General features: G+C 51.6%; 4 protein-coding genes and 1 non-coding gene across 5 annotated transcripts; 3 read left to right on the plus strand and 2 right to left on the minus strand.

Annotated features, from left to right (window-relative positions):
* Positions 1 to 434: 434 nt before the first annotated feature.
* On the plus strand, positions 435 to 7339 carry STEHIDRAFT_87354 (P-loop containing nucleoside triphosphate hydrolase protein). Its single transcript, XM_007310446.1, has 34 exons — positions 435 to 814; positions 866 to 1117; positions 1179 to 1607; positions 1680 to 2191; positions 2253 to 2349; positions 2412 to 2442; positions 2499 to 2634; positions 2696 to 2741; positions 2801 to 2828; positions 2885 to 2911; positions 2970 to 3073; positions 3135 to 3357; positions 3415 to 3450; positions 3507 to 3616; positions 3677 to 3725; positions 3800 to 3873; positions 3933 to 3959; positions 4018 to 4077; positions 4137 to 4229; positions 4288 to 4564; positions 4622 to 4781; positions 4834 to 4977; positions 5033 to 5094; positions 5146 to 5274; positions 5331 to 5441; positions 5499 to 5601; positions 5654 to 5766; positions 5826 to 5894; positions 5957 to 6093; positions 6153 to 6365; positions 6427 to 6673; positions 6735 to 6862; positions 6944 to 6967; positions 7036 to 7339. Exons 2-34 carry the CDS (start codon positions 878 to 880, stop codon positions 7144 to 7146), a joined length of 4350 nt encoding a protein of 1449 aa, XP_007310508.1. The 5' UTR covers positions 435 to 814; positions 866 to 877; the 3' UTR covers positions 7147 to 7339.
* A 702-nt stretch (positions 7340 to 8041) lies between these two features.
* STEHIDRAFT_162791 (uncharacterized protein) lies at positions 8042 to 9174 on the plus strand (the record flags this gene model as incomplete). The annotated part of the gene is made up of 4 exons (XM_007310447.1): positions 8042 to 8115; positions 8179 to 8420; positions 8507 to 8686; positions 8741 to 9174. 4 exons carry the CDS (start codon positions 8042 to 8044, stop codon positions 9172 to 9174), a joined length of 930 nt encoding a protein of 309 aa, XP_007310509.1.
* Positions 9175 to 9359: 185 nt separating this feature from the next.
* On the minus strand, positions 9360 to 13323 carry STEHIDRAFT_172646 (uncharacterized protein; the record flags this gene model as incomplete). The annotated part of the gene is made up of 6 exons (XM_007310448.1): positions 9360 to 11531; positions 11611 to 11840; positions 11910 to 12207; positions 12290 to 12755; positions 12840 to 12985; positions 13063 to 13323. 6 exons carry the CDS (start codon positions 13321 to 13323, stop codon positions 9567 to 9569), a joined length of 3366 nt encoding a protein of 1121 aa, XP_007310510.1. The 3' UTR covers positions 9360 to 9566.
* Positions 13324 to 13625: 302 nt separating this feature from the next.
* Positions 13626 to 13699, plus strand: STEHIDRAFT_t284. The gene has a single exon. It is a non-coding gene; the product is annotated as a tRNA-Ile (tRNA).
* Positions 13700 to 13893: 194 nt separating this feature from the next.
* On the minus strand, positions 13894 to 20780 carry STEHIDRAFT_87357 (P-loop containing nucleoside triphosphate hydrolase protein). The gene is made up of 28 exons (XM_007310449.1): positions 20347 to 20780; positions 20040 to 20291; positions 19508 to 19975; positions 18904 to 19439; positions 18669 to 18765; positions 18578 to 18608; positions 18374 to 18509; positions 18265 to 18310; positions 18184 to 18211; positions 18100 to 18126; positions 17931 to 18034; positions 17590 to 17860; positions 17399 to 17508; positions 17207 to 17329; positions 17128 to 17154; positions 17003 to 17062; positions 16846 to 16938; positions 16478 to 16772; positions 16249 to 16408; positions 15963 to 16168; positions 15779 to 15907; positions 15608 to 15718; positions 15328 to 15543; positions 15057 to 15262; positions 14783 to 14995; positions 14474 to 14720; positions 14269 to 14396; positions 13894 to 14184 (listed from the first exon to the last, which is right to left on the minus strand). The coding sequence occupies exons 1-28, from the start codon at positions 20734 to 20736 to the stop codon at positions 14041 to 14043; spliced, it is 4854 nt and encodes a 1617-aa protein (XP_007310511.1). The 5' UTR covers positions 20737 to 20780; the 3' UTR covers positions 13894 to 14040.
* Positions 20781 to 22858: the final 2078 nt, after the last annotated feature.

A 22858-nucleotide genomic window follows, 5' to 3' on the forward strand; every position in this document is an offset into this window, starting at 1 on the left:
ATTCATGGGCGACGGAACGAATCGTGGATAAAACGAAGGCCTTGGCTGCGGCAGCAGCGCTACTGGTTCGTGAGTGCATCTATATTTGAGAGCACATTTGGAGACAACTTCTAGGAGCTCGAAGGTAAGTAGATCTTTATAGCAGAGTATACACATGCATTCGACATCTGCACCTATCGTGTCGCGAGACGCGCATTCCCAGCTGAGCTGAGCTGAGCTAGGCCAGCTCTCTAGTGCTTACAAAGTCCCAGGCCTGCCTGCCTTTGTTGCGAAATCGAACCTAATTTTCTCATGAAGCCAAGCCAGATGGCCTCGTGCCCTCGCTGCCGCCCTGACGGGAGAAGTACAAATCGGATCTCCCGCTCCTTGATGTTGGACTAGCATATATACCAACCACTCGCCTTGCAGACCTACAACCGCCCCCGACATGCTGGATCCGACCTTCGTGATACAGGTTGGACAATATGTCTCGAAGGAGGTCTATTCCGTACGAAAGAGTATATGGACCGGTACTCTTGCGTTTCCGTTCTACGCGTCTTGTCTCTCTTTCTTAGTTCTTTCGATCCGTGTTATTTCGTCCACGGTCTTTCTCCGCTTCAAGAGGCGCTCCGGATGGACCAGTGGAAGGGAGGGTAGTCTGCCGAACGCGAACAGTCCCAGCGGACTTGTCGTCGCTCATGGCGGAGTGCTCATCTTTGTATCCAAAGTTCTCCGCCTGGTTGGTTCTACGACATTGTTCGGTCTCGCATTGGCCTTAATTTTCAGAGCCGAGGATCGCAAAGCCAATGCTACCGGACTATTATGCCTTTCATTCGTCAGTTTTCCTCAGCACTCTACTATGAACATACGCTAATCAATCGTCTAGCTTTATACATCTATGCTGGCCCTTTTCGCTGTGTTCTCTTCAATGTCTTCGTTGACGTTGTCTCACGTTAATTTCGTGCTGGTGGTGTCCTGGGCCGTGTTCTTGTTCCGCGACATCGTCCCTCTTCTGACCTACACCGAAACTCCCATCGACCATGGTTCGCTGGTATGGGCGCTTTTCGGAGTATTGACGTTCATTGGTATCCTTGTCCCACTCCTTACGCCACGACCGTACATACCCTGCGATACTGCTGTAAGGGATTCAACAACGTCTTTATACCGCAAGACGTCCTCCTGATTTTTCGTCACAATAGGACCCGATGCCTCCGAACCCAGAACAAACTGCTTCACCGCTTTCTCGAACCCTCTTCTCCTGGCTGGACTATGTCGTGTGGAAAGCATACCACGCTCCTCATCTTCCCCTCTCAGAGTTGCCCCCACTAGCCGATGAAGACCACATCAAGAACCTTATGCGCACTGCATTTCCACACCTCGACCCTCATTGGAGTCCACAAGGGCCGGGCGGGACGGGAAGATTCAGGTCAAAGAAATCATTTGGTCACTGGCGCATGGTTCTTGCGTTGTTCATCGTCTTCAAACGCGAGATCGTCACCTATTGTTTCCTCGTAGTGGTGCAGAATCTCGTCCAGTTCATTTCTCCGTACGTACTTCAACATCTCTTGATATATCTGGAGCACGGAGGGGAAGGCGCTATTGTCCGCCCATGGGTTTGGGCCATCTCCGTGAGTAAGATCGATGTGCACTCAGGGATACCAAAAAGAGATTGATAGGATAATGATCATTTCTCCAACAAGTTGTTCCTCGCGCCCTTTGCTTACGCTCTACTCATGACGGCGTCTCGGCGTATCGACACGACCATCACCGTGCGCATGCAATCATTTTTCAATCAACTCATCCTCCAGCACGCACTGCGCATTCGGTTGGTCGCAGACGCCACAGCTGATTCGAATATATCCTCTACCGACACTTCTACGCCCGCCCCCTCGGAGAATACTTCAACTGCCGAAGCTTCTACGTCTACTGCTCTATGGGACATGGACGACGAGACTGTCACTACCGAAGTGGGGTCTGAATCCGGAGCTACAGCCCAGGAATCCGAGGGGTCTACATTCGTTGCGTCCCCTGAGGCGAAAGAGGAAAAGCCCGCCAGTGTTACATCGAAGAGTCTCGTTGGGCGTATGAACAACCTGATATCTGCGGATCTGCAGACATTGGGGAGGGGCACAGAGGTTTTACAGATCATCGTATCTGTGCCTCTTGGGTTGGCCGGCTCCCTCTGGTATCTGTATAAACTGCTTGGATGGAGGTAAGATTTTCCCCTATATCGGGCAGGTGTTGGTGCTAACACGGGGAACTTGTTGTTATAGCACATTTGCGGGGTTCGGGATTATGTTGTTGTTGCTTCCTATCCCGACTTTCACCGCTAAACTTTTACAAGACGCCTCTCGAGAGGTGTCAAAGAAGGTAAGGAAACGCGCGCCTGTGACATCACCATACCTTACTTGACTATGACCCATATTCTGTAGAGCGACGATCGTGTTGAACTTGTCACCGAAAGTAAGTTTGCTGTGCACAAAACACGAATGTTCGCTGACAGAGGAACTCTCCAACAGCACTTAGCGTTATCAGGATGGTGAAAATGTTTGGCTGGGAGCGTAAGATGCATCAGTCTATCGACGGAAAACGTAAAATCGAGCTAGATTGGCACTTCAAAAACAAGGTGTACTCGCTATATACTATCGGGTTTCAGTGCGTTACAATCTTCGATCTATCCCCACAAATCTCAAACTGATCGCACAATTATCAACAGGTTCATTGTCCCTTGTGTGACTATGGCTACTACCTATAGCATCTATGTAAGTGGTGGATCGTGATAGACTTTCCACTGCGAGAGTACACTCAACAAACTTTATAGGCACTTGTGATGAAACGAACATTGGACGGTCCGTTCTCGATGTCTCGAAGTACTTGGGTGCTTGCTCACTGTGACGTTCTATAGCGGCCACCGTTTTTGCCTCTATTTCACGTGAGCCGCCGTATCCTTTCCCTTCAGATTATGGAGCATGCAATTGATATCTAGCCAGTCTTTGATATTTTGCGAAACAGAATGGGGCAAACACTCTTCACCGTGCCTGCACTTCTCAAGAGCAAGGTCTCACTAGACCGTATTACAGACTTCCTGACTGAGGTCTGTTCGCTTTTCGTGATTACCAACCTTTATCTGGCTAAATTTGTCCTGACCAACTTAGACCGAACTCCTCGACGAATATACAGCTGTCAAGGAGGAGGTTTTAACTGACGTGGTTCTCCCAGAAGACCCTGATGCCATTGGCTTCGGAGCTGCTTCTTTCACCTGGTCCGATGAGAGCGCGTCCGGCGTCTTGACACCGTCAAGGCGACAATTCACGCTTCGAATCGACGATGAACTATTGTTCAAGAGAGGGTCCATCAATTTGATTGTCGGACCCACAGGTAAGTCTTTCGTCCTGCTCCCGGAGCCCCACATCCAGTACTAATCGTATACTGGAGGTTGTGGGAAGACGTCACTTCTGATGGCGCTGTTGGGTAAGCGCCTTCCCCCTTTGCAAACTCAACGAGGTGGTAAAGTGATACAATTGTAGGCGAGATGCACTTCGTACGATCTGATTGGAATTCGTGGTATAACCTTCCGAGAGATGGTGGCATTGCGTATGCTGCTCAGGAGTCGTGGGTCATGAACGCCACGATCAAGGTGCGCCATCGCTCTCGTTTTTTGTGCGATGTATTGCTTTATCATGGAAGTTTTGTTCAGGAAAATATTATATTCGAGACCCCACTTGATGAGGATCGATACAGTCAAGGTGGGCTTGTGTGTAGCCGAAACACGAAGTTATTACGCACGCTGAAGAGGCTGATTGACTACTTCACACGATAGTCATACACCAATGCGGTCTTACGCGTGACCTTTCCCTATTCGACGCCGGGGATGAAACGGAAGTCGGCGAGAAGGTCCTTATTCACTCCTCTTCCTCTACTGCTTCTGCTGTTAACGCCTGTAAAACCTCAAGGGTCTCACACTCAGTGGCGGCCAGAAGGTATGCTGTATGCATCCCTTGGAGATGAGAGCACCAATCTCATCGTCTGCGTTATCAGGCCCGAGTGACGCTCGCTCGAGCTGTGTACTCTTCGGCAGAGATCATGATTCTGGACGATGTGAGTCTGCATCACAAAGATTCATTCCTCATAGCGAATTAGGCTTACAGGGTTTTCAGATTCTGGCCGCGCTGGACGTTCACACAGCAAAATGGATCGTAGATAAATGCTTGACTGGGCCCCTTGTGCAAGGAAGGACCGTGCTTCTGGTGGTGAGTTGCTTGTTCGACTCATAGTTGCCCTTCGTTGATATTTCGTTGGATCACGCAGACTCACAACATTAGTATGACTGCGCCGATCGCTGACTTCGTGGTGTCCCTTGGTTCGGACGGTCGGATCCTCAGTCAAGGGACAATGTCGGACGCTTTGGCCAAGAACTGGAAGCTTAGAGAAGAAGCAAAGAAGGAGGAGGAAGTCGAAGAAAAAGCAGCTCAAGATGTCGACGCACCGGCTCTTGACGGAGAAGCAGAGAGGAAAGAGGATAAGGTGGGCGGGAAACTCGTCGTGGAAGAGGAGACTGCTGAGGGCCACATTAGCTGGCAGTCAGGTTCGTGGATGCTCGACTCTGGTAGTGCTTTTAGCGCTTGATTGATCGTCTCTGCAGTGAAGATGTATATCGGAGCTTTGGGTGGTCCCATCTTCTGGGTTCTCTTCGTGTGCTCGACAGTCTTCGAATGCGGCATCGAGGTAGTTCAACCTTGGATCCTCGGACAATGGGCCGAACAGTATCTCACACATCCCCCCGAAGATGTGAATGTTCTCTTGTAAGTCTCATAACTTAATCTCTCACGTGGTAAGATTGACTTCTCCGAACAGTTATCTTGGTATCTACATGATCTGTTGTGTGACCATGTTCGTTGTCTTTGCTGTCGGACAGATAGTTCTGTTCAAGGGAGCTTTACGAGCTTCCAAAATTCTTCATCAGCGACTTATTTCAACCGTGTTGGGAACAACACTACGGTTCGTACGGTCTCCCGCGATCGCTAGGCCACGTTGCTCATGTCTCTTGTTGTAGATGGCTAGACAAGACCCCGACGTCGCGAATTATTACGAGATGTACTCAAGACGTTTCCTCTGGTAAGCGACTGTAGGTACTCCATGCGATGAGATATTGACCATGCCTATCAGTGGACTCCGCCGTCCCCGAGTCTTTGGCCATGGTCTTTGAGTACGCAGTGATCCTTTCTGTGCGGTTCATCGCGGTTATGTTCTACACACCCAAAGTCGGTCTATTTGGGATACTCATCGCTGCCTTTGGTATGTCCCTCTCTACACCTTGGCTGTACTGAGCAACATTCTGACAGAATGGACAGGAGGCATGCTGGGGAATATCTATATCAAAGCACAGTTGTCGGTCAAGCGGGAGTTGAGCAAGGCCAAGGCACCCGTTATAGCACACTTTGGCGCAGCCATCGAAGGACTTGGTATGCTCCACCTCAGTCTATTCTCCAATGATGTGTCCACTGACCCAGAGTGCAAAGTGTCCATTCGTGCCTATGGTGCTCAGCAATCCACATTACTCAAGTCTGGCGCCAAGATCGACGAATACACTCGAGCGAACCGTGTCTTCAACGATTTGAGCAGGTAGGAACGTTGGATTCGTTGCGAGAGACTTTTTACTGACATATGCATTTAGATGGATTGGTGTTCGCGTTAACGGCCTGGGAGGCCTATTCGCTGCTGTTCTGGCCATGTACTTCGTGTACAGTGACTCTGGGGTCAACCCGTCGAACACAGCCTTTACTTTGAGTAAGCCCCTGTGTTGCGATACTTTCACAACGTCTGACCTTGGCAATGCCGCATTTTAGCGATGGCGGTTTTCTTTGGCAACGTGATCTTGTGGTTCGTTCAATTGCTCAACCAATTCGAAGTGAATGGTATGTTAGCGTCTATAGGAGATCCTCATACACATCATCTCACAAGTACTCCTGGTTTATAGGAAATAGCCTTGAGCGCTTGCAACAATACATGATCATCGAGCAAGAGCCGCAGCCGGTCGAGGATAGACAGCCACCTGCATACTGGCCTTCCAGCGGCGCGCTGAAAGTCGAGAACCTTAGCGCGCGATACTATCCCGTAAGATCAGTTATGATCTTCTTTCGATCAGCAAGACCGAATATCTATTTGTCTTTCAGGATGGTCCTGAGGTATTACATGGCCTCTCTTTCGAGATCAAGGCTGGAGAACGTGTCGGCATCGTTGGACGTACAGGTAGCGGGAAGAGCTCCTTGACCTTGTCTTTGCTTCGTTGCATATTCACCGAGGGCGAAGTTTATTACGACGGTCTACCGATTTCCTCAGTCAACTTGGACTCACTTCGAAGCCACATCACGATCATACCGCAAGTAGTGAGTACTCCGGGGACCACGTACCTCTTCGTCTTCTTTTATAAAGTTTTACCTTCTGCAGCCCGAACTTCTGAGCGGCACGCTCCGGCGGAACTTGGATCCCTTCGACCAATTTGATGATGCCACGCTGAACGCTGCTCTTCGTTCAGCCGGGCTTTATTCTATCCAGAATGAAGGATATGAGAACATGATCACACTCGACACTAACACGGCTCGTGGTGGCAGTAATCTTTCCGTCGGACAACGTCAGATCATTGCACTGGCCCGAGCGATGGTCCGCGAAAGCAAACTGCTTATCCTCGATGAAGGTTAGGCGTCTAATTTGTGGTCTAGCATAAATACTAAATTTAACGTGACTTGATGTTCCAGCTACGTCCGCCATTGATCACAAGACGGATGCCGTGATTCAAGCATCGCTAAGGACCGAGCTGAAGAAGGACGTGACGGTCATTGTCGTTGCTCACCGACTACAAACTATCATGGACGCTGACAAAATCGTGAGTCGGCTATGCCTGTCACTCCACATTTTTGTTCGTAGTAAAGCGCATACTTACCGAGATTCTCCCAATCGCGCGCAGATGGTTCTCGACGCTGGAAAGATAGTATGTTCACGGATCTTCTGTCCGCGTCTCCCTTCACTGATACTATGTGGTTTCCGCCCGCCACTTAGGTTGAATTCGATAGACCAAGTGTCCTGTTAAGGAAGGAGGACAGTTTCCTCAAATCGCTCGTAGACGAAAGCGGAGACAGGGACGCCCTGTATGCCGCAGCTGGACTATGAATGCGCGGTCTCCTACTGTAGAGCATGGACTGTGATTCCTGCCAACTGCGGGACTATGACCTTGAAAGAAGTCTGCTTGTTCGTTCCAAATACACCCCAAATACTTACTAGGGAGCGCTGCCTTCGCCAGCCGGTAACCTTGCTCGATGGGTTGACTGCTGACCTACGCAACTCACCTGCCCAAACCATTTTTCCTCGACAAAGACTTCAAGTTCAAGGTGTAATAGTAATTCTTTTCCGCATTTCTTCTCCGGCGCCAGATCGTGCTATAGTGTACTTCGACGTTGTTCAAATTTCAAACACACTTCACTCCATATTTTATGGTTGTAGATAGCCGGTACTGTGTTGCTATCGTCCGCGACTCCATTGGACATTAGTCTCCCACAGGCAGACCTTGGTGTTGAAGATCGGACGTTCAACGTGGCAAGCAAGGTAACATTGAAGGCCGAGAGGGGTGGCGCTTGCCAGTGGGTGGCGCCGCAAAAATGTGCCAGACGGACATCCGCATTAGGAAGGAAGATATCAGTGGCTCGGGCCGCTGACGACTCTCTTTCCCATTTTCCATCGCTCATGTCTGCGTCGCTTTGCCTTCCTCCTCTCGCTGGCCCTGGGTCTTCTAGGCTCGAACTTTCACCATTCGACGGATACGAGTGCATTGCAGACCTATTCATTCGACTCCGAGTTTCACCTCGTACAAAAAAGAAATTTTGTCGAAATTTATCGAGCCTTCCTCCGCGAGATTCCTTTGGCAGGAGGGCGAGCCGATGTCGTGTGCAAGATCGCGTACGGTAGCGCTGTACCGAAGCTGACCCACGAAGCTATGATTTACACAAAGCTCAGTAGCATTCAAGGAGGCTATGTGCCGTATTGCTACGGCTACTTCACTCAGGGCGCCATGTCTTGTCTCGTGCTGGAGTATTGTGGAGAAAGCGTCGTCGAGAGTTTTGGAGACCTGTCTCTAGACATCCGGTATGATAACAGGCAATGACACTCCCCTATATCTTGTCGCTGACACGGTGTCCGCTTTCCTAGAGGCCAGATCATCAATGCCTTCTTTAGCATCCATCGCGCTGGTGTAGAGCATAATGATGCGGCCGAACGTAACATCGTATGGGACGGCAAACATGTTTATATTGTTGATTTTGCGGACGCTAGCGAAGACCACGCATGCGCCGCTAAACCTCCGATCCTCAATACTGTGGCCGTTCATGCAGCAGAGTTTGGCTGCTCAGAATTATGGGACTTGCTTACGGAGCTCAGGCTTTGGCACCCCTGTATGTCTGAACTCTCTTTGACCTTATCCCTCCTTCGTTTTCACAAATATACAGCTGATCAACCTGATTATATGCCCGTCTGCTAGCGGAGGTATGGTATGCTGGCCAAGCCCTTCCAATGCAGATTATCTACACCCCTGCCGAGTTCCTCAGGTATAAGCCCTCCTATTGGACGAAGGAGGAAGCAATAAAACAGGCTTGGGATGTTATCAAAGAATACACGAAGGTCTACATGCCCGCGGCTTACCAACGAATCATCGACGACGGTCAGTGGAGTCTTCTTAATGTCATTGGACGCTGTATCTTACTGGAGTTCGTAGAGTTAAAGACCGAACAGGAAAAACAGAAGAGAAATGCAGAGTCGGCTGTCGCGCGGCAACAAGACGGACGGACATCTAGCCGTAAGGCCACAAACTCTGGCGTTGATACTTCGGTGCTCCGCAAAAGCGGCTTATCGGGAGGATGTGCTCCATCTGGCACTTGCCACGCCTCCTCAAGCAAACGTTCAGCGGCCGAGGAGGATGGCGACGCCGCCTCAACGCGAGCGGCAAACCGACGAAAGACGGCCTCCGTCGACACATCACCTCCCGAATCCCCTGTGACAGCGAAGAAAAGGCCTGGTTCCCGAGGAGGGGGATATAAAAAGACGTCCCCAAATTATGTTCGAGCGGTGCCTGCCGTTAGTGTGATTACGGCGGGCGGCCCCTCTTCTGGTACTCGCAGCAGAAAGAAAGGAACGTCTCCGTCGAGATGATCCTTATGATATGTTCTCTCGTCTGTAATGTCATCGCACTATATATCTACTGTTGACTACCGTCAAGTTCGAAACATATGTAGCACTTTGTAAACACACTATATTCGCTCACTTGCTTGGGTCGACGTCATGTCCATAACTTGGGGGTGGCTTTGTGACGACACTTTGACAATCACCACCATCTCGCAATATCTGTCTGGTTCAAAATCACAGCGATATAAATCAAGGGAAAGTTAGCCACTGATAATAAAAACTACACTGGACGCTCAGCGAAAACTAAGACTCGACTCAAACTGAAACACAAGGGTATGTAACATGTCCACCAATCCCATCCGCTTGACTACTACACCCCAACCCCCACATCCGTCATCACACCCTCCATATCCGCATCATCATCCTCTCCAAGTCCGCCCGCTAGGTGCAGGTGCAGCCTCCGTACTATCAACCGGAACCCTCCTCGGTCCTCCACTCGTCTTCTTCACCGCCGTCCTAGACCCCGCTGCACCTCCCGCACCCGAAGTAGTTTTGAATGCCGCCGTCGAGGCAGATGACCTCAATTTTGCCGTTGACGTCGATGTCGAAGACCTGAGCGTCCTCCCTCCTGTCGTTGCTGTTGAAGTGGATGGTTTGGAAGAAGCGGCGGTAGAAGTGACCACGGAAGTCGTTGGGCCCGTCCTTGCTTTTTTCTTCACCGCATTCTCCTTCCCCACAGCATCTGCCCGTTTTCTCGAGGTCGATGCTCCCGCACCTGTAGCCTCACTGCTCGTCCCGGTCTTCTCTCGCTCCTTCTCCTTTGCTTTGCCCTTGCCTTTATCTATGCTCGGGCCAGCTCCTGCTCCTGCTCCAGCTGTGGGCACGGTCTGCTTCTTCTTTGGAGCCGGGACGTCCAGCGCAGGGTTCGATTTGGCTGCAGCCGTAGCCTTGACCTTCGACGTCCCAGCAGCCCTACCCTTCGCTCCCTGCCCAGACCTCACTCGCTCCTCCATCGGATTATCGTCCTCCATCTCCTTTTGCATCCTCGGCACCTTCGCTCCCACATCCGGCTCCCGCATCAAATCCTCAATATCCATACTCTCGTCCTCCTCCCCCAGCATCCCTAACGCCAGTTGCGGCGCCGGCAGTGGTGGCGGACCTCCGTTTTCTGGGGAATTGCCCATGAGCAGGATGCGGCTGAGCGGGGAAGGGCGCGCGGGGGAGTAGGCGTGGATCATGTGTTTGGCGTGGGGCTTGGCTTGGGGGAAGGACGGGCGGGCGGAGGGGTTCTGGTGAAGTTGAGATTGGGAGGGGTTGGGGTTGAATGGGTTGGAGGGGTTTTGTGAGGGGAGGAGCATGAAGGGGTTTTCGGAAGGGTTGGAGGGGCCTGTGATGGGTTGAGACTCAACGGCTGGAGGTTGCGGTTGTGGTTTTTTGACAGGGTCAGGATGTGGAGCGGGCACTGGGACTAGTGCTGGTAGTTCGGAATTAGATGACGATGCGGACGGAATCCCCCAAGGCGGCGTAGTCGACGGTTCCTCTGGATCTACATTCATCTTACCAGACCCCCTCGAATGGACGATCTTCCCAGGATGTTGACTCGCCACATTTCCGCCACTTCCCGAACTCGTCGTTCTTGTCCTACTTGTGCCCGTGCCCGTGGCGGGTGCGGAAGTAGTTGCGACAGCAGCGAGCAATTTGCTCGGCGGTAGAGTAGACTGTGGGCTCGGAGGTGGAAGCACGAAGTGGCCCAGACCTAGCCCCATCCCACTCCCAATATTCCCCGCTCCAGCTCCAGGGGGAAGATTCAATTCCGTCTCGTACGACGGGACGACGCTCGGCCCTGCACTACCACTCCCACTACCAGCCGAACCTCGTCGAGAAGATCTCCTCGAAGACCTCCTCACTCCTCTTGCTTGTGTTTGTGTCTCCTTCGGCTTCGAGCCGCTAGCACCCGCGCCTGAACTGCTACCACTGCCACCAGCCCCCGCCCCCCTCGACTTCGCCAACGCAGCCTTCAATCCCGCTCCCTTTCCCCCGGGCTTCACAGGCGATCTCACCTTGGACATCCTCCGGGCTTTTTCGCGCGCCGGGCTTCGGAGTGTGACATGCGTGTGAATATGGATGGGCCGGGAGGTTGAGGAGCGCGATTTGCGGGGGTTGTGTGATTTGGAAGGGGGTGCTGGTGGGGGAGAGAAAGGGGCGGAAGAGGTAGGTGAGGGCGGGCGGTCGTCTGCTTCTGGGATGTCGGTGTCTGTGTCGATGGGTTCTGGGGGGAAGTGGGAGGCAAGGGTGTTGTTGGCTTTGTTGGTGTGGTTGTGATTGTTCTCTAGTTGAGATATCTGCCACGAACGTCTCTCTTCGAGGAACTTCAGCCGTTCAGCCTAAAACAATGACATCACAAATTAGCACCTCATCCATCACGCCACATCCAAGTAGAAGAAAAGCAGACAAGTCACGAACCTCTAGATCCGCCCTCTCCCTGCCCACCTGCATCGCAACCTCCGTAAACGCAAGCCTCTCCTGCTCCAACTCCTCCCTCCCCTGTTGTAGCTCTTCCATCCCTTTACCTAACTCTCTCGTGTCCGTCGCGGTAGCGGGAAGCATGGTCAATTGTGGTGGATTCGCTGCGAACTCATCGAAGAGGGCTTGGGCGCGTGTGGCATATTCTGTTTGCTCTTTGTGTGCTTTGTCTAAAATATTATTTGATGCAGGTAATCAGTGATTGATTACGCTGAGCTAGTATCGCGAGAGGAATTTACCGAGTTCTGAACGCAGCATCTCAATCGTCGCCTTCAGTCTCTCGATCTCCTCCCCATGTTCACAAGGTTTGAACTTCCCATTACCTGCCCCCGCCTGATCGCCAATAAGTGTCGTCGTAGTCGAAGTCGAAGCACTCGGATCAGCGTTATTGTTGGAGGGGGAGTCTGCGTCTGGGAGAAGGTCCACGATAGCGTTCCGGAGACGTGTGAGCAGCGAGCTTAGTTTGTCGAAGGCGGTGTCGGAGGGGCCTATATTGCCTGGGTGGGGGAAGAGGTCTAAGGAACCTAGGGGTTCGGGCTATTCACCAGCCGTGAAATAAAAGTCAGCATTATAGACAACTTTCAGGTCCCCAACCCTTAGAGAGTGTAAGAACACGTACCGCATCCTCACCGTCTGGATCCTTTCCTAAAGCTTTCTGCAATATCCGCTGTACCGTATTCGTAACATCCACCACCAATCCCTTAACTTCCGCATTCTCCTCCCTCAACCTCCCACACGCCTCCTCCGCCTCTTCCAACGCACACTCCAGCACGCCCTTCCCTCTCCTCATCTTACTACCAAACTTTTCCTCCACGATCTCACCATTCCCAGAATTGACGAGCGTCATCCCCGAGCGCATCCCTCCCGAGCCTGACATGGAGGAGTGATGGTTGGAAGAGCCGCGGAGCTGCGAGTCGGACAGTTTGTTCCATTTCTCTGTGATCTTGCTGATTTCGGAGTCTCGCTTTTGGAGCGCGGTGGTATGTTGGGAGCGGAGGGCTTGGAGGGACGTGCGTGTGCGTTGGAGTTCGAGGGTCGTTTGTTTGTGAGCGGCTTCAGATTGGGCGAGCGCGCGGGTTGCGGTGCTGCATTAGTTCATGTCAATGGTCAGATTAAGACGTAATGATTTGGATGATGAGAAGGAGAAAATGAAGGAAGTGTCGGCGTACGCGAGCTTGGATTTGTGGAGATTCGTTTCGCGTTCGGCGTTTGCTGTCTTCTCGACGGCGGCGCGATGCATGGTGAATAGGCGGTCGTGGTCGTAGGACATAGTCCTCAGTTTCGTCGACAGTTCCTCCGTCCGTGACATGTCCTCCTGCGATACCGCCCGGTAAGCACTCTTCCCCTCGCCCACATACCCATCGGCAATCGTGGACCACAAAAAATGCTTACCATTCTTTGAGATAACATCCCCATCAAACACTTCACAACGCCGTCCATATCAGCATTCGAACACCCATCCAGCGAGAGTCCGGGAGCCGTTGCAAATCCATGCGCTACGAGTTGCGAGTTGAGGTGTTGGAGTGTTGAGGTGGATGTGACGGATGAGATGGAGGACCCTTCGGAAAATATAGGAGATGGCAGCGAGGTGGGCGATTTGGCGTAGTTGAGGAGCGTCCAGTGGACAGATTTCTTCGGTGTTGTCGTGTTCATGTTCGCAAGTCGTCCGTGTCAATGGGGCGGGCCGATAATCAAGACGATGTTGCAGACGTCGGCGGTATAGTATGACCACAGAGGCGTAGATATACCTCAGCGCCGTCAGAGGGGAATGTGCGAACGCTCTATTCGTCTGAATGTCGTCGACGCCGTTGAAGACGTTGGCGAGCTCCGCACGAACCTCAGCCGACCGCGACCTGAGCTCAGGCACGTGATCGCGCCGACTCTCAACTAAAACATTATCTCGATCGATTAATTTAGCGATTGGACTATATACCTGTGGTAATACCCATAAACATGGCCGACTAGCTCAGCTGGTTAGAGCGTCGTGCTAATAACGCGAAGGTCTTGGGTTCGATCCCCACGTTGGCCATTGTACTTCAGGATCCCGTTCCTTTTTCCACGTCGCTTGCAGTGACCGCACTCATCGTATGCAATTGGGCTTTGATTCTTTCATCTAGTCCACTTTTCCAAGCCGGCGCACTCTCGTCCAGCACAAATGCAACACCATATATGTCAGATCGCTTCTCCACCTCGAAGTGCTTGTAGCAAAGGCCAGAGAGAATAAAGATAAGTGTAATTTTCATACACCCATTCCGTACGACGTGGTCCCGGCTGGTACAGATGCATTGACATGGCCAGATATGCAGAAGCAAGAAAGACAAAATATGTATGAAGCAAGAAAAAACTAGACAAGATCGCAAGCCTCTGAATCTATGAGCGACTACCCCCAGCAACGGCATACAACGCATCTCTATCACCACTCTCATCCACCAAGGATTTAAGGAACCCGCCCTCTTTCTCGAGAAGAACGCTCGGCTTGTCGAATTCGACGATTTTTCCAGCATCGAGGACCATCTGAAGATTGGATAGATGTGGCATGAGCGACTCGTACACTGGTGGGAGTAGGGGAAGATGGAGAGACGGAATGAGGAGACGTACAATTTTGTCAGCATCCATGATGGTCTGTAGTCTGTGCGCGACGGTGATGATGGTTACGTCCTTCTTCAGTTCATTTCTCAACGACTCTTGGATCACAGCGTCCGTCTTGTAATCAATCGCGGACGTCGCTGCAACAGCAAACCGTCAGACCAAACCCACTCAATCGACGCAAGAGGAGAAAGAATCAAGTGGCACAAGTACAAACCTTCATCGAGAATAAGCAACTTGCTCTCCCTAACCATAGCCCTCGCCAAAGCAATGATCTGCCGCTGACCGACAGAAAGGTTGCTCCCTCCACGGGCCATAGCACTATCGAGCGTGATCATACTCTCGTCGCCTTCGTTCTGCACGGAGAAGAGACCGGCGGAACGAAGCGCAGAGTTCAACGTCGCGTCGTCGAATTGGTCGAACGGATCGAGGTTACGGCGGAGGGTGCCACTCAGCAGCTCGGGCTAAATTGACAACAGTGTATGAGGACACGGTCTCACAACAATGAAGTAGACAAAGGACACACCATCTGAGGGATGATCGTGATATGACTCCTCAGAGCATCGAGGTTGACGGAAGATATAGGGATGCCGTCGTAGTAAACCTCTCCGCTCGTGAAGATGCACCGAAGCAACGAAAGCGTGAGCGAGCTCTTGCCGCTACCAGTCCTTCCGACGACACCGACGCGCTCGCCAGCCTTGATCTCGAAGTTCAGGTCGTGCAACACTTCGGGGCCGTCCTTGATCGCATTCCACCACGGTCAATGTCAAGTTGTGACGATGATGTGAAAAGATACGTACAGGAGAATACCGCGCACTGAGGTTCTCAACCCTGAGCTCACCACTCGAAGGCCAGTACGCAGGTGGCATGCCGCCCTCAACAGGCTTGGGCTCTTGTTCAATCTCCATATATTGCTGGAGACGCTCGAGGGAGTTTCCGTTGACCTCGAACATGTTAAGCACCTGGACGAAGAACAGGATCAGCTGACCGAAGCCAACCGCCATAGCTGTTCAGATAGCCGCAGTCAGTATATTTCTCCACTCAAACGGACCGAGAAGTGAAGGGCCTTACTGAGGGTGAAAGCGGTGTTGGAGGGATTGACGCCCGGGTGGCCGTAAACGAAGTAGATACCAAGGAAACAAGCGAAAAGTCCACCAAGGGCATTGACACGAATCCCGATCCACCTGTTGAGATCGTTGAAGACCCTGTTCGCACGAGTATACTCGTCTATCTTGACGGTCGACTTGAGCAGGACCGACTCCTGTGCACCGTAAGCACGGATGGAAGCTATTGTGTGTGCCATTGAGATACCCTGTTCTATGAGGATTTAGAGGATTTATGGAGGACTCACTGATACCCTCGACAGCAGCTCCGAAGTGCGCCATGACGGGCGCCTTGGCTTTGCTGAGCTCACGCTTGACGGAGAGCTGAGCTTTCATATAGACGTTGCCCACGGTACCACCTATCGTGAATCCGGATCAGACGCTTGCTTTTGTCCAAGAAGCTTGTGATTATAACTCACCGACAATGAAGATGACGATGCCCAGAAGACCGACGGTTGGCGTGTAGACCAAGATTGCGATGTAACGGACGATCAAGATGACCGTGATCTCATAGAGATGGGAGAACATGTCCGGAATGGTCGTGTCGACTGTCATTGCACAATTTCAGAACGTGTAGGAGGAAACATATACGATAGAACTCACCAGAAGAGACGTCCTGAGTACACCTCGTGATGATACGAGACGCCGGGGTCTTATCCAACCACCTCATAGTCGTCCCCAAGACGGTCTCGATGAGCCGCCTGTGCAGCAACTTCGATGCCCTCAGAGCTCCCAGTGTGAGCACGATTTGGGCAGCAACGAAGACAAGCAACATGAGCGCGACGAGTCCGACGTAGCCGCCGAGGTAGCTGTTTAGGATGCGGAGAATCCAAAGGTCAGCGCAGTGTTGAAGCTCTATGAATGAGGTCGGTAATGTGAAAGGACATACAAGGGGACATTGACATCTTCAGGCTTGTGAGTCTCGTATTGGGTAGCCCAAGCTCCAAGTAACCACGGTTGAACGACCTCGATACCACACTCGAAGAACGTAGCGAGCGTGAAGCCGATCCAGAACCCAGGTCCACCCAACGCGCCGAGGAACATTTTCACTATAATAATCATCCTGTTAAGCACAACGTACGCTGCTTCCAACTAGGGGAAGCCAGGTAAGAGCTCACCAGAGTTCCAGCTAATGTGTCCCTCTGCCGTCTCCTCTTCCAAGATCAACTTCCCGTCCTTCTTCTCTTCCTTCTGCGCTGGTACGACTTGACCAGGTTCAGGCGTCTCGAAAGCCTCAAAGGCCTCTTCCTGCTCAGCCTTCTCTTCAAAGGCTTTTTCTTTGGCGATTTCTTGACGGAGTTTGGCATTGTGGGCGAGGGCGTCGGACATGGTACCTTGACTGAGGATTTGACCGTCAGAGCCAAGGGAGACGACGAAGTCGGCGATGGGGACGACCATGCTGACATTGTGAGTCTGTGTGTCACCGAAATCAGACAAATTTGAGCACATGCGAGCACGGCCGAGGGGAGGGATGGTGGGAACTTACGACCAGGAGGACAGTCCTACCCTGGATGAGATCTCCAGAGAAACATTTGTCCACAATCCACTTCGCGGTATGAACGTCTAACGCGGCCAGTACCTGCATTCCAACACAACATCGTCTCAACATCTCTCTTCGCGGAATATAAAATGTAGAGACGTACATCGTCCAAGAGGATGATTTCGGCCGAAGAATAGACAGCCCTAGCCAACGTGATGCGAGCCTACACAGTCCACAACATTGGTCAGGAATATGGACGACAATGAGTGGCGATACACATGAACTCACTTTTTGGCCGCCACTGAGTGTGAGACCCTGGACAGTATGGTCAGCATCTTGAGCTGTGATACAATATGGACAGACGCACCTTCTCTCCGACTTCAGTTTGATCACCAGCTTCGAACAGAGACAAATCGCGCGTCAAACCACACTGATAGATGACCTTATCGTAACGTTCTTCGTCGAGCGGAGAGCCGAAGATGATGTTTTCCTATATGAAAAGTTAAGAATGAGTCATCCTCACACGGTAAATGGAATTGTGGAGATTAGCCAGACGGACCTTGATGGTAGCGTTCATAACCCAAGATTCTTGAGCGGCGTACGCCACACCGCCGTCTCTCGGAAGGTTGAACCACGACCTCGGACCCGAAGGAACGAAGTGCATCTCGCCTATACATCGCCACAAACCAAATATCAGCATATTCCTTATAGTCTGGTGTAGCAAACCTGTAAAGTCATTAAGGGACTAACCGAGCAAAGCCATCAACAACGACGTCTTCCCACATCCAGTAGACCCCACGATCAAATTGATACTGCTTCTCTTGAACAACAACTCGTCTTCCACATGCAACATGAACCGTCTCTTGGAAGGCGTAACGACGCCTTGGTTTGCGCTGTCGTTCGTCCAGGAGAAGGTGGCAGAGCGGAATCCGATCTGGTGCGCGTCTTCGGGAGAGATGGCGTTGGCAGCGATTTCGAGCTGGGTGGAGGATTCGGGGGTGAATTCGTCGAGGAGTTCGGTCTGGATGAAGCAATCGTGTTAAGAGGGTGAGGGTGAGGAGTGAGTGAGAGGGAAGGAGGGGGGAGCGTACGTCGTTCAGGAAGTCGGTGATACGGTCGAGGGAGACCTTGCTTTTGATGACCATTGGGATGAACATGAACATTTGCGCCATCCTCTGTCTGAGAATATCAAACACTAGAAAAAAAATCACCTTTCGATGAGAACTCTGGACTTCGATAGGAGATATTGAATAGACTTACGGGCAATGGACGAGAAGACAGTGGCAGCTAGTGAAGGAACGTATTAGATGATACAAAGGATGAAGGGTAAGATAGCAGACCAACCGTCAAGAGTACGATGCATAACTAAAGCCTGAAAGAAATCGTTAGCCATCATCCTTGGGCATTTCGTCGACAAAGACTTACGTAGAAGCTGTAGGTAACTGCCATCGTGATGGCAGGAATGATGAAGCTATAGAACCACGCATGCTCAGACGTTTGCAGACGATGGGTGCACGGAAATGGGGAAGCTTACTGGAAGATCATAGTCAAAAGACCGTACACCTTGTTCCAAAATATCCAGTTCATCTCGATCTCTCGCTTCTCGTCGATGTGTTGGCTCATCTTGCGTTCCCAGCCGAACATCTTGATCATGCGGATGACGCTCAAAGCTGTTCATCGGGAAGACAAGCAGTTAGCACCCGAACAACTATCCAATTCGGGCCAGACTAAAACTCACTCTCAGTCACCATCTCGACGCGGTCGTCGCTCTATGTATAGGAGTACTTCATCATTATAACGATCGGGTATGTAGTCACAGGAAAGCATACCTTCTTAGACACTTCGCGAGAAACACCTTGCAATTGTTTCGACGCAAAGGCAGGAAGCGGCATCATGAGCAGCATACTTCCAAACCCAGCGAGCGCACTACATCACCAACCAAGTGACCGAACGGCACCCACCAAAGCAACCCAGTCAGTAATCGGCCACCTTTAACCTCCTCACACCGCCAAACACAAGCGCTGCGAAAATTTAGAAGAAGGAACTCGAAAAGACAAGACATACCTCCACCCAAGGATAGTATACAAAAACGCAATCGTCCCAAACACCATGATCGGGCACGCAATAACAATCTGCACAAACTCCGTCGCCTTCCCAATCGCCTGCAAATCCGAAGAAATCAGGTTATTCATCCTCCCAATCAAACTCTTCCCGCCTTGTCCTGACCCACTCGCCACTTCCTTTGCCGCGACTTCTTTACCCGCGGACGGGGGAGCGGCGGCGGATACGGCGGTGGCTTCTGATTCCGCTGCCGTCTGGCCCGAATCTGAGCCCCCTGAACCAGAGCTCTCTGCTTGCTCTTGATCTTGGTCGTGGTCGGAGCCAGCTGCTGAGGGAGCGATGGACGGAGTTTTGGAATGCGAGGGTGTGGTGACGGGTGTGGGCGTAGCTTCGGTCTTGGTCTCGGCGACGACACGGATACGGAGTGCGTGTTGGAGGACGAGTTGAGTGAAGATGGCTTCTATGTAGACGACCATGCGGGTGAGGCGAAGTTGGTATTGTTGCATGAGGAGGGATGCGGCGAAGGGCGCGAGGAAGAGCTGAATCGATATCAAAATGAGTGAGTATTGATGGTGTGGCCTGTCGAGCAATGTGGCGTGCGACGTACCGAGGCAATCCAAACCCATGGACGAACGATAGCGTCTTTCCCTCCCGATTCCAAATACATCAAAAGATGCCTCAACCCATATGGCGAGAATAACAATGCAGCATTGTTCGCCAAAATCAGGAAAACGACCGAGCCAAACTCTTTCCTGAACACGACGAGCAACGCGATCACGGTATGGAAGTGACTCCTCGGTTTCCTTGCCTTCGGCTTGGGGGCAGCATTGCTTTCGCCGTTGGCACGATCCTTAGCATTTGTCGCCTTGGTATCGTTGGGAGAGGCGAGGGGGTCGAGATGGGGGAACGCGCGCTCGACGAGGTATTTCGAGTGGTCGGTATCTGCGAGAGGAGGCAGGTCGGAGAGAGGCATGTGGTTGACGTGGTAGGCACGCCACACGACGGGGTCCAAATAGCTGTAGAAGATGCGGGAGAGGGGAGAGGCAACTTGCTCTGGGTTTGGTGGCATCGGTTCCTACAATATTGTTAATTGAGATGGGTTCTTCAGTTTGACGTGACAGTAGTACGACTGGACGCACCGACGGGTCATAAGGTATGTACGCTCTCGGTGTAATTGATGGAAGGACTGCTCCAGTGATGGTGAGGACACCGAAGAGCTCCCAGAACAGGAATCCGTGATCCACTGGCTTTTCGGTGTAGGTGAAGAAGGGGGCCACGTCGCGGATGCAGTAGATGAACCATGCCACTCCCAGAACCAAGTTCAGATGATGAACTACAATTGATGGTCGAGCAGAGAATGCGGTGAATAATGAAAGGATGAACGCGTAGATCTGTAGTAATTCAGTTGAGATTGATAGACCGGAATTACTGACGAGTATTACTCACAAAGGTAATTGTCACAAAACCGTCTAGAACGCTTTTCAGCGTCAAGGTAGTCGCCGACAAACCCACCAACACTGCACATCCTATAACCCTCAACACCTCAGAAGCGAAGATGACCGCCCCTCCGTGCGCAGCGACGTGTGCCCTGAAGCCCTTCACCTCTGGCAACGCGCTCTCCTTCGACTCGCTCGCCCATCCCAATCGTACGAACAACCTCTTCACAGGTGTTGATGCAAAGATACCGTGAAGAACGAGAGAGACGAAAGAAAGGCCAGTGATATAGAATGGAATGGCAAGAGTATTAGACCATACGGATTCATCCTTGTGATTGACTACTTTGGAGACGTAGTAGCCGGCTTGCTGGACCACGAACGTAGAGTCGACATGGACCATGATCGCGGTCGTCGTCGTCCACAGAGCCGATGTCGATGTCGAAGAAGATGGTGATGGTAAGTCGTAACAATCGTTGGGTCTATGCTTCTTAAACTTTTGTGCACTAAGCAGGCGCTTACTTTGAGGGTCGGTCCCGTCCGACTGAGTCAACGCACATACGCGTCCCACACAGCAGAGATGACGCCGAAATGCACATCAATTTGTTGATGAGAGGTACGAACAGTAATAGAGCCGTGTTATCGCGTCCACATGGTGGTAGAAGATAGGACTTGCCGCTTTCGGACGTCGTTTGTTTGCGCTCACGACCACGCGAGCATAAGGAGCCAGGCGGGGGACACAAGATCATTGTTCCATTCCAGTCATCTTGAGGGCCTCTGTAACTCTTATACCTCGTTTCAACAAGCTTCCATTCTTCTCAGATCCAATAAAGGAATACTAATCCTTCATACAGCAGCGACCGACTTATCAACGTTCAATGAACTACACGCCCTTCAGGAGCCGGATCATAGGCTCGAGTCACAACGTCCACGTGAATACTAGAATCTGGGCCAATAACGTCTCCTGCATTCTGCAAATCCAACTCCGGACAAGGGCCTGTATGTATAAGCGCCCCTGGATGTTTGACGTTGCCTAGGCTAGGACGTTCATGTACGGAGACATCAACTACTAGAACTTGATTAGTGACAGGATGATAAGGCAGTTGAGACAGCGAGGGGCAAGTACTTACCGAAAATGAGCTGAGTGGGGGACATCGCACCGAGATGAGGTATATCTCCGTCTGCTTCGGAAGTGGAACATGGCAGTACAAGTTGTGTTTCGACAGGGCTTGGAATTATAACATTGTTGAAGATGTGCTAGAAGCGGCGGCCAGGGAACATGTCTGCATGGGAGGAGAGTGCTATCCGTAAGCCATTCAAGACAGTCCTGAGCCTGAATACGCGAACGAGCTTCAGGCAGTTCTACGGCAGATGTTTTCGACGCCAAGTGAGGCCTGAATCAGTGGGTCTAGGACAGGTTAGGAGCGTTTGAATTCGCGCGGGAAGCCACCTTATACCCCGTTCGAGAATGGAGATGATATGCCGAAAATATCGCTACTCCCTCAAGTAAGACGAAGCTGGGTCAGTAGTTTGAGCTGGAGAGAGAGAGATTACCTGCTCGTTTCAATGCCGACGCAGTGAAGCCAAAGGTTTACTTCAAGAGAGCCGGAGCCGCAGACTATCGTAGATAGCTTGCAGGCTACCAGGCGTAGCAAAAATTCGGCGAGTGTAAACGAATCCCAGTTTGGCTTGGTTGTCGGCGTCTTGAACTTGCATGGGGTAGTCATTCATAGCATTTTATCATGAGGGTCTCCACAGAAACACAGAGCTCGAGAGTGTCCATGAGAGTGACATGGTGTGGTGCATCGAGGAACTGTCGTAGACATTGAGGTTCAAGCTTTCAAGCTTCAAGGTCGAGGGAGAAAGAAACCCGATCACTAAAAATAACTTACCGTCTGCAGGTACGCATGGGGAATGATGCCGACGGGTACCTCCCGAGGAAGGCGGCACGATCCGTCTGTGTCCTGAATCGTCCTGGTCCGGGACCAATTGAACTTCTCCTCCCCGAAGCTCACAATGGCCAATTATCGGGCGATCACCATTCGACGAACCCAAACGCTTGCCAAACGCTGAGTTTCTCTCGATTGTTCGACGTCATTTGACCAAGCTACCCTTGACATGAAATCTCATCACCTTGGAAGGAAAACTTGTCCTCCCTGTGGAATCTCATTTCCTCTTCTGCGTGGACGCTGGATAGCCATCCTGACTTCAGAGAACACGTTCCCCATCGAGCCTTGTACCGGGCTCAGGATCCACAATTGTCGTCGACGCTCGTTTAGTGCGTTCGAGACAGACGCACATCGTTCGTTCTGGACTCGGAGGCCCGGTATGTGCCCTGGGTTGTCGAATAGGGTGGAGACGGAGACGAAGCAGTGAATCCATTTGACGAGAGTGGTGAATGGCGATCAGGGGACGTTGACCGTATGTCCTTTTCAAGATTCACATCGATGATCCCCTCGCCGTGAAAACCCGGTCTTCATTGGTGGTGCAGGTCGGGGAGGAGTAATGCTAGTATGAGCAAGATA

The sequence above is a fragment of the Stereum hirsutum genome, assembly GCF_000264905.1.
Source record: "Stereum hirsutum FP-91666 SS1 unplaced genomic scaffold STEHIscaffold_20, whole genome shotgun sequence".
Taxonomy (NCBI): domain Eukaryota; kingdom Fungi; phylum Basidiomycota; class Agaricomycetes; order Russulales; family Stereaceae; genus Stereum; species Stereum hirsutum.

Excerpts from the sequence above, each read along its gene's own strand:
- STEHIDRAFT_87354 (XM_007310446.1), top strand. The coding sequence starts at position 878 with ATGCTGGCCCTTTTCGCTGTGTTCTCTTCAATGTCTTCGTTGACGTTG. Across the intron at positions 6,674-6,734 it reads ACTGCTTATCCTCGATGAAG|CTACGTCCGCCATTGATCAC; the intron begins GTTAGGCGTCTA and ends TTGATGTTCCAG. Across the intron at positions 6,863-6,943 it reads TCATGGACGCTGACAAAATC|ATGGTTCTCGACGCTGGAAA; the intron begins GTGAGTCGGCTA and ends AATCGCGCGCAG.
- STEHIDRAFT_87357 (XM_007310449.1), bottom strand. The coding sequence starts at position 20,736 with ATGGTCCATGTCGACTCTACGTTCGTGGTCCAGCAAGCCGGCTACTAC. Across the intron at positions 20,292-20,346 it reads GTTTTGTGACAATTACCTTT|ATCTACGCGTTCATCCTTTC; the intron begins GTGAGTAATACT and ends GAATTACTACAG. Across the intron at positions 17,155-17,206 it reads AAACTGAAGTCGGAGAGAAG|GGTCTCACACTCAGTGGCGG; the intron begins GTGCGTCTGTCC and ends CATACTGTCCAG.